The 9,885-nt window shown below is 35.6% G+C and overlaps 1 protein-coding gene and 1 long non-coding RNA gene across 2 annotated transcripts; one reads left to right on the top strand and one right to left on the bottom strand.

Moving 5' to 3' along the window:
* The first annotated feature begins 2,676 nt into the window (after positions 1-2,676).
* LOC110889438 (dentin sialophosphoprotein-like) lies at positions 2,677-6,264 on the top strand. The gene is made up of 3 exons (XM_022136969.1): positions 2,677-2,707; positions 4,951-5,369; positions 5,938-6,264. Exons 1-3 carry the CDS (start codon positions 2,677-2,679, stop codon positions 6,262-6,264), a joined length of 777 nt encoding a protein of 258 aa, XP_021992661.1.
* Positions 6,265-8,737: 2,473 nt separating this feature from the next.
* On the bottom strand, positions 8,738-9,301 carry LOC110903727. The gene is made up of 3 exons (XR_002572146.2): positions 9,214-9,301; positions 9,055-9,128; positions 8,738-8,936 (listed from the first exon to the last, which is right to left on the bottom strand). It is a non-coding gene; the product is annotated as an uncharacterized LOC110903727 (long non-coding RNA).
* Between the last annotated feature and the right edge of the window lie 584 nt (positions 9,302-9,885).

The raw sequence follows: 9,885 nt of genomic DNA, 5'->3' as shown, positions 1-9,885 counted from the left end.
AAAGAAAGATGATTTCGTGCGAAATCAGCTTAGATTCAAACGAAATCAAGTCAATTTGGTACGAAATATTGATTTCGTACGAAATACTCACATGAAATACTAATTTCATGCGAAATTAACCACCTTTTCACACGAAATACTGATTTCGTGCGAAATTAACAACAATTTCAAACGAAATCAATCACAAAATGTGATTTCGTGCGAAATCAAGAAGCTATTCCATGTGAAATACTACTGATGTCATCATGTCGATCTGTTTTTGGCAAAATTAATCAAGTTCTAGGCCGATTTTAGGTCTGATTCTTTCAAGGATCTGTTAAAACTGTGTTTTGCAAATTATATGTGAAAATCAGTCCATTTTAACTGTGAAAACTTGATTAATTTCGAAAAGAAGGTCTAGAAGTCAGAATTTTCCAGCGAAAACGAGCTAAACAGTAAGAACTCTTCCTCCTGAGCTCTGATACCACATGTAGGATCGTTTTCCGACCAATACGAGTCGATCAGAAGAGTTCTTAGACAGAATCAGAGGCGGAATTCATTGATGCAGTCTTCGTTCAGCTTGTTATACACTTTTAACTGTCTATGTTATTGATGTGAAAGCTTTTACAATACAGATACACTTCGGCAGCACTTCGGCATCCGGGAGATATTTTTTTTCGAAATGAAATGATCAAGCACCTATTTATAGACATCTGATTTCGCACGAAATAGCCAACATGCTATTTCGTACGAAATAGCAATGTTGATTTCGTACGAAATAGCCAAATGCTATTTCGTGCGAAATAGCTTCAACTTCTGATTTCGTACGAAATAGCCAAGTGCTATTTCGTGCGAAATCACATTATTACATATGTTTCTCGTTTCTCGTGCCTTGATCTGTCAATACTAGACTAAGACTCGAACGAAGACGAAGTCGACAGACGTATGCACCAATAAAAAGAACGCCCAGTTCTTTCTTCTTCCTGCGCTCTGCTCTCTGCACTCCACAAAATCAGTCACCAAAGTGCAAAATCAAAAGCCCTAATCTTCAATTTTGGAACCCTAGATGCGATATCTAGCAACAATGGTCTTCAATTTTGTAACCCTAGGCGACGGCTACTGGGTTATCGAAACCCTAGTCGCAATCTGCATAGAGTCTTCAATCGGAGCCCCAATCGGAGTTAGGAACTGAAGGCGGTGGTGGCTGTGCTAGCGGCGGCTGGTTCAGAAACCCTAGACGCTATATCTGCGACTGTGACTAAAACTCGAGACCACGGCTTGTTCTTCGACACGAATCACACAAACAATATAACAATATGCAGCAAGCACAATCACTCACGCACTCTAAATCACAAGAACACAGGATTTATAGTGGTTCGATCAAGCTTGATCTACATCCACTCCCACAACTAGTTCTCTTCTGTATTAGGTGCTCAAAAATTTTACAGACATGAATGAGAAGTATATATAGGGGAACAATTAGGGTTTTTGACTTTAAAATACATTAACAGAGAACACTCCTACTAGATGCAGAAGGAGTGTAACACAGAACACCCCTGCTAGATGCAGAAGAAGTGTAACAAAAGAACACCCCTGCTAGTCAAATCCTCCATAACCCAACATTTTATCCTTCAGGGTAATACCAAGACTTTTAAATTTAGCTTCTATACTGCCCAATTTTCCTGTGAAATCACATTCTTACTATTTCATTTGGTTTCATCCTTAAAGTCCTTATTCGCTTCTTAAGGTTTATAGACGTGCTTTCTAAACCAGATTCATTCTAGGTATCAAACCTTAATTGATTAGGGTAAAATGAAAACGCTTACAAGTTGTGAGAACTTAAAAAACTCGGCCTTACAAAAGGTTTTTTTTTAAATTACCAAAATCCTAAAAAATTAACTTTTCTCACAAAAAAAAAACCTGGTTTTTTTATATACAGCAACCGTAAATGTTATAGAAAAAACTCATGTTGATGCTGATGACATCAGTTTTTTTACCGTAGCTGTAAGCGGGCGAAAAGACCACTTCAAAATTTTTTATAGTCGTCTTTGTAACGTTTTTATAGTTCTCTAATTCTCACAACTTGTAGGAGTTTTATCTTTATCTGAGTCATATGTGTGTGTGTGTGTGTGTGTAGGGGAAGGTTTAAATAAGAATGCTAAATATTGTGGGAACCATGAGAACGAATGGAACAACGGCGATAAATTGGTCAAAAACCATTAAAATTCAAGAAAAAAATTCACATATTATTATTATTATTGTTGTTGTTGTTGTTGTTGTTGTTGTTGTTGTTGTTGATGTTGTTGTTATTATTATTATTCGAATACAATGTTAGAAATTTAGTTTACACGTTTAAATTAACCTGAATTTGCATATCAAGAAAATTTACCCATGTGTATGTTTGCCATTTACACGTATGTAAATTTGTTATATTTACATATGTGTAAAAAATCTAATAAGAGTGATTTTGATAGAAGAAATGAATTATTTGATGTTGGAAATCTTTTTTTTTTTTTTTTTTTGATGTTTTACTTTAATCATAATGAGGTTTGTATTAAAAAAAATTGGTTTTGATAGGTTTTTTTTATTCGTTCTCACAGTTCTCGCAATCTTTTTTTGATATTGTACTTTTATAACTCGCAATAGATGTATGTGTAGGGGAAAGTTTAAATCAGAAATCTAAATATTATGAGAACAATGAGAACGAGTGGAAAACCACGAGAATTTGGTTAAAAACTGTTCAAACTCAAATTTTTTTACACTTATTATTATTATTTGAATACAATGTTGGATATTAAATTTACACGTTAATTTAAATGTATTCGTAAATATTGAAAATTTACACATGTGTAAATTTTTCCATTTACACATGTGTAAATTTGTTGTATTTAAAAAATTTACACATGTGTAAAAAAATTAATAAGAGTGATTTTGAGAGGAGAAATTAATTATCTGATGTTGTAAATTCCTTTTTTGATTTTATATTTTAATTACACTGAGGTTTGTATTAAAAATTGGTTTTAATTGAATTTCTCATTTGGTTCTCACGGTTCTCACAATATTTAGCGTTCTCATGATAACCCTTCCCTATATATATGCCTCTACTAATTGGGCTAGATCCACATATTCTTGTATCCAATTGAAGGGGTCGATAAAAACATTAGCTATGATCGTTCAAATCGCTCTCCGCTCGTCGCTCGCTCGACGCTCGTTCGGAAATTGCTCGTGTTGATACATATTATGTGGATACGGCTCGGCTCGGTTTGACTCGGCTACGAAGTGAAGGCCGTAGTCAAGACATCCTCCTGTCTTGACTGGGTATGCGATTTACTTTGTAACGTTTGTGTAAATGCAACTGCGTGTGTGCAGTTTGCATTTAGTATAGCTTATGTGTTTGTTTGTCTGTTTATTTGGCCCAACATATTGAAGCCCAAGCCCAAGCCCAAACACTGTTGGCGAAATCCCATATGTGGTGAAATCCCCTTGTGATGAAATCCCTTTGTGATTAAATCCCCTTGTGACGAAATCACTGGATTTCGTCAATGATGATGGATTTCGTCGATGTGTTAGTATAAATACCCACACAACAGACAGAAACACACAAGCAAGTCTGAATAGATTTGAGAGAGAACACACACATACAACTGAGAGTTTATAAGGATACCTTGTAAACATTGCATTGTAACCGTTTCAGAGTATTAATACATTGCGTGTTAATCATTGAATCTTTGTGTTTGTGTTCCTAACTTGGTTTAACTTACCCGTTTGGATTCCGCACTCTCGGGTTTGTCGGAAAACAGGAATAGAGGTTACTCGATCCTCTGAGTGGACCTAAAATTGGTATCAGAGCATTGGCTCGATTCCTTGTTAAAACCAAGTAGATTTTCATGTGTTTCCAGATTTCTTCTTGATTTTTGAAATAGAAAGTTTATATTTTCAGAAAAATCAGATTTAAATCTTTGAAAATCTTGTGTTTTTGCTGTTTGTTCTTATAAATATCTTGTTAGTTTTCATTTTTACATGTAAAGAAAGGATTTTTAGTGAACTTTTGTGCAAAAACTTGTGTTCGGAAAATTATTCCAGTGAAAATATTGTCCAGAATCTTCAAAAACTCATATTGTTCTTCATTATTCTTAAGGTTGTTCATATTTTCTGGGATATTTGAGTTGAATCTGCTTTGTTCAATTTGTTTGAGTTGTTAGTAATATATTTGTTTATTATTTGTTTGAAAAACTTGCTCTTTCAAATGATGAATTGTTGAAATTGTGGACTGTAGGAGATAAGGTGTTTGACAATTGGGCTTATTGTGTCAGAAGGATAAGATTTTGTTTTGTTTTGTTTTGTTTTGATAATATCTTATAACAACTGTGTGTACCATTTGTCAACGAAATCACCTTGGGCAAAATCACTTGTCTTGGACAAAATCATTATGGACGAAAACACCTAATTTCATCAAACAGCTCAGCGATGAACTCTTATTTTCGTCAAAGGCAGTTCAGCGACGAACTCCTATTTTCGTCAAAGGCAGACAGCGACGAAATACCTCAACACTTGTCAGCGACGAAATCACATTGTTATCATTATGGACGAAATCATCAACGAAATCACTTGTATTTGTTAACGAAACCAACTTAAGTATACAGAGGAAATCACATCCAATTTCGTCAAACATATCCAGACGAAAACTCAGTATATTCGTCCCACCTGACCTCGACGAAAACCAAACAATTTTTGTCCTCTTGTGCTCGACGAAAACCCAGTATCTTCATCACAGTTGTTCGACGAACACTCCTGATTTCCTCAACACAAGTCTTCGACGAACACTCCTGATTTCATCAAACATATTTGTGATATTTCTAACAGTGGCCATTTATTTCATTCTTAACTGCTTGTTTGAAGTATGTAAGCAGGTATTCATCATTATACATCCAAAATGAATCTGAATTGGTGGGGGTACTCCGTCAACTGCAGAGAGCAAGTATATAAACACGCGTTTATCTCCATTATGGGCCGAATCTCCCACACCGTCAAATAAAACGTATACGAGAAAGGACTTAGCAACCGATTTGTATGGAAATCCGTTACCACCAGTTGCTTCACAACGCCATCGTTCTACTGTAGCACCATCATCTCTTGATCCAAGGAACTATAGTCAAACAAAAACGGCGTTTTATGCTAAAATTATCAAAGATGCCAGCAATGGTGAATCATCGCGAAACGATGACAGTTCTGAACATGACAGTAGTTCAGTTGAAGACGTTCCAACTTCAGTTGAAGATGTCACAACTTCAAGTTCATGTTCAAGCGAGGATGGATCTGAATGTAAATCATCAAAGGAGGTTGTTGATTCTGATGTAGATAGGTCAACATCTGAGAGTGATTCCAGTCAGGTACGTGTCGATGAATCAAAATCTGATAGTTGTGATAGGTGTGATATGTGTGTTGGATAAATGTTAAATTGTCTGATTTGTAAAGCAAATATGACGATCTGCAAAGCAAATATGATGTGACATTTATCCACAATCAACATTTGATCGTGGATCTTTCAAAATGCACAGAGGCCAACATGTTTCGTGAAAATTCTGAAAAGGAATTTAAAAAGATAATTGAAACATTAAAAAAGATAAGACCGAGCTAACGAAAATGGTTTCAAGAAAACAAACTGAAATAAGCCTTTACATCAATAGGCTCGAGTTAATGCAAAAAGAAATGGCTTGTGTTAAATCTGAAAGTGAGGCGATCCGACTCAAGTTAGACAGCTATTTAAGCTCTAGCTATGTGCTGGATCACATCATTGATGTTCAGAAAAAGAAAACTGATGTCACATGCATAGGTTATAAGAAGTGTCCACCACCTATTAAACACGATTATTCTTCGATGCCTGATGAGGAAAATAAACCTCATTTTGAGCCCTCAGTTTCATTGAGCCTTAAGGAAATCACATTTGGGCTAGGTTAGAAAAAGGAAGTATCCTCAGATTCGGATGAATCAGCAGATACGAAAGTGTCAACAGTTGAACGAAATCAGGATCCTCCAGTCATTGTTGAGGATGCTAATTCGTCAGATGATGAATCCGAGGATACTAACTCTGAACAGTCAGAAACGGAAACAAAAGAGGAAAACATACCTCTCGAAAATTACATTCTTTGTGATCCACCTGCAAAACCGTTTGTGACTGCTACATCCAAGTCTGTTGAATCCTCATCTGGAAGCTGTGAAAGCATGAACTTGCTTTACACGTTGATTGGATCTGATAAAATATACCCAGACAATGATTTCCAATGAAGAATGTCAATCAATCTTTGATTGATAAAGTTTTCAAAGATTCTACCAGTAAGTTTTTGGGAAAGTCGAGCCCAGGAGTTGTAGTAACTCAGTGTGCTCCTATCCCAAAATCCGAAGTTAAAAAGAAATATGGGAATCAAAAATTGCAATCACAACACAATCAACGAAAGCAAGGTCATGTTCACCAAGGAAAGGGAAAAGGCAAACAAAGCCAAAACAAGAAGACGATTCAGAAGATAAACTTCGTGAAATCCAGAGGGACTGATAAAATTGAAACTTTCGAAAACAAATCCAACACGGATTTTGTTAAACAAAGTAAAATTTTGAAAAGAAACAGTCAAAACAACTACACACAACACACAAACGGTTGTGATGTAGGACCAAGTACCTCAAGATCACGAAGTTCATCGTCAAGTTCTTACAGTTATGATACTCCGAGGTTTGTTGAGGGGAGATCATGCTTTGAATGTTGTGAGTATGGGCACATTGTTAAGAATTGTCCATATCTCACCAAGGGAAAGTCAAAGGTTGAAACCCCCCCCCCCCCGGGGTAACAAATACCATAAAAGATCTGTTTCACCAAACAAGACCCTCGTCTTGTTATACAACGGGAAATCAAACAGAAAAAGAAACAACAAAAAGAAGTTGACAAGGTTTTGAAACCAGAGGTTATCCAAACGTAGTCTGTTAAGTTAGAAATTAAAAATGAAAAACAAAAACAGATTTGGAAACCAAAACCAGTAAGTCACTACAAGAAAACTGGGTTTTTAGTACGCGCAAAAGCGTCCTAAAATGCTATTTTATAGGACCTTTCATTTAATAGGACCAACGGTAAAAGCGTTTCATGTAAAGGGGTCGTAATAAGTCCCGGAACTAAAAAAGCGTCCTAACATCTTAAATAAGATTATGAAACCAATTTTATGGTCGCATAATACGTCTTTGAACAACCAAAATAGTGTCCTAATAAAAACATATTAGGACACTTTTACGATGTTCTAACATGTGCTTACATACTTTTAATCTTTTGATACACTTACAGGCGTCCTTAGAAATTAATTGATAGGACCCTTATGATTTAACATTATAGCTAATTTAGTACCACAAAAAGGGTCCTAATATACCAAATAAGATTATGAAACCAATTTTATGGTTACATAAATGAAGCTAATGCAACTCCGGTAAAATGTTGCATTAAGTCTTTAAGTGGCTGCAATAGGGCTAATACAACCTTTTATTAGGGGCTGCATTAGAAGCAGTTGCATTAGACCTAACGCAACCTTTATTTTATAATCAACCTGTTTTCCTTTTTGTAACACGATTGTTTCAACCGCTAAAATTCTTTTAATACGTAATACCATCTCAATTACATCATAACAATAATAACATAATATATGTTCAAACTTTTGAAAAAACAACCATAAATGTAATGTAGGCAATACAAAGTTGTCAATTACAATCATAAAAACTAATGAAAGCCTCCTTCACTTGTCTTTTCTTTCATGTAAAATGTTTATGAAATCTGATCATCTTTTTTAAAACGTCACTCGTAACACGTTGAGCAATGCCTGTGTTAGGTCGGTCCCCATTTACATTTACTTTCAGATGAGCTTTGCTTGAACTTTGGGAGAGGTAACCTGGAAATATGGTGAAGATTAACCATTTGCAAGGTTGAGAGGAATAAAGCACATCCTAGATGTGGAAGTTTCAACACATTTATGTTGTATCTCAAATACTTTAAATGGGTCAAATAATAAAAAAACATCTAAATAAAGAAAGGGTCAAACGAGTTGAATTAGGGCTAGCAATAGATAACCTGTAGGTAACCTGCTAAGACACGATAACAGAAAAGTACACCATGTGAATTTTTACGTTTTTGAAAATAATCAAAATTTGAAAGTTAGGATCCATTATTTCTCCTTCTAGGTGCATAAAATATACATCTGTCTTATGTTTAAAATTGGATATAAAGTAGTAAAACGAGTCGTATTCATGTTTAAAATTTTTGGTGTTCGCGTTATTAGATACCTGTTAAACCGGCTAAGACACGATTTGCCAACCCTAAGTTGAATGTGTCCCAAGCCCCAAAGTCTGTATAATGCAAATAACCTCCTAAATGGTTGGTTAACTATTTTACTTTAGTAGCCGTAACTAAGGCATACAGTGTTTTTATAATTGACAAAAAGATATGTACTGGTCAACCAAATGAAGCGACAAAAAAGTATTCTTATATAATTATAGGGTAAGGTTCATGCGAGAACCACCTTTATTACGAGAACCGCGAGAACCAATGTGAACACAACCTAAAATAGCTAAAAAAACCTTAAAAAACCTAATTCCCCCCCCCAAGCTAAATGCTAAAAACTAAAACCCCCAAAAAACCTAAAAAAAACCTACCCCCCCCCCAACCCCACCCCCAAAAACCTAACCCCCCTCGCAATAAAAGGTGGTTCCTAACGGATCTTTGTCCTATAATTATATCAGTTCATGCCATCATATTAAACCAAAATGATCTTCATGTTATGTTTATTATGATGGTAAAATCAATGAGTGGCTAGTGTTTTAACCTGTACTACAGGGTGCATCAGCTTTAGATGGAAGTTGGCCATGAACATGATGGCTTTGATGCTTTGGGGTATGGTGGAACCTCATGCGCAGATCCTCTTTAGAGCTTTCTAAAAGAGTATGCAAAAACTTAATTTAATAAGCTAACTAGCACCTGATGCGTTTACAATAAGCTAACAAGAAATTACATAAACCAAACTTTTATCAGTGTCAGTTATATCATGGAACCTGATGCTTTGGTGTATGGCTTAATCCCATGTGTAAGATCCTTTAGGTCATTAACTAATAACTTCTATAAGATGCTGCAAAAATCAACAAATAAACGTCATATAATTTATAAATAATGTAACCAAAACTTAACCTCAACAAAAAAATCAAATAGCTTACACAAACAATAATGTGTTATATTGAAGAGTACACCTGTTAATCCGAGTAGGATGTGCAGTGTGGGCTATCACTACCCCCTACACGGAAAGCATAAAGTTTGTATAGAAAAATATAAAAATAATGAAAATGTCTAAAAAATTGTTAAAATTCCAGAAAACATACCTGATTGTATACAGTGTCAGAAAGCAGATCTTGAGAAAGCCACTTTTGAATAAGTTGATTAAAAGTATCGCCATATGAATTTAGGCCTCTACCACATTCCTTTTCTTATGAGACCTGCAATAAAACATATAATGTCATGTCATAAACCATTCCTTCTCAGCTGGTATTAGTAACTAAAGTTTTGATGTCACTTGAAAAGTGGCTTTAAGCTTCAATCAGACCATGATGAGTTCCAGTAACACCCACTAAGCTATGAAAATGACTAAAAGCTCTAGCGAGCATCAAGACCTCCTCTAGTATATGATATAAGACTATGGGGTGTGGAGGGGCTTGGGTTGGGGGCATTGCTCGACACATGGATAGGGTGGGATCCACAAGCTAATACTCAAAAACTAGGGGTGTGGTGGGGCGTCGCTTAGCTGGGCGCGGCCGGCCATGTGGAATTTAAAAAAAATATATAAAAAAACCTGCATTGAACCAGCCAACCACAGCCTGCCATGTCACCCAGCC

This window comes from Helianthus annuus, chromosome 2 (genome assembly GCF_002127325.2).
Source record: "Helianthus annuus cultivar XRQ/B chromosome 2, HanXRQr2.0-SUNRISE, whole genome shotgun sequence".
NCBI classification, from domain to species: Eukaryota; Viridiplantae; Streptophyta; class Magnoliopsida; order Asterales; family Asteraceae; genus Helianthus; species Helianthus annuus.
The sequence above is the reverse complement of the archived record's forward strand: the minus strand, read 5'-3'. Positions and strand labels throughout refer to the sequence as shown.

Coding starts and splice junctions, on each gene's coding strand:
- LOC110889438 (XM_022136969.1), top strand. CDS start 2,677: ATGAGAACGAGTGGAAAACCACGAGAATTTG. Junction 2,708..4,950: donor TGGAAAACCACGAGAATTTG/GTTAAAAACTGT, acceptor CGTCAACTGCAG/AGAGCAAGTATATAAACACG. Junction 5,370..5,937: donor CTGAGAGTGATTCCAGTCAG/GTACGTGTCGAT, acceptor GGGCTAGGTTAG/AAAAAGGAAGTATCCTCAGA.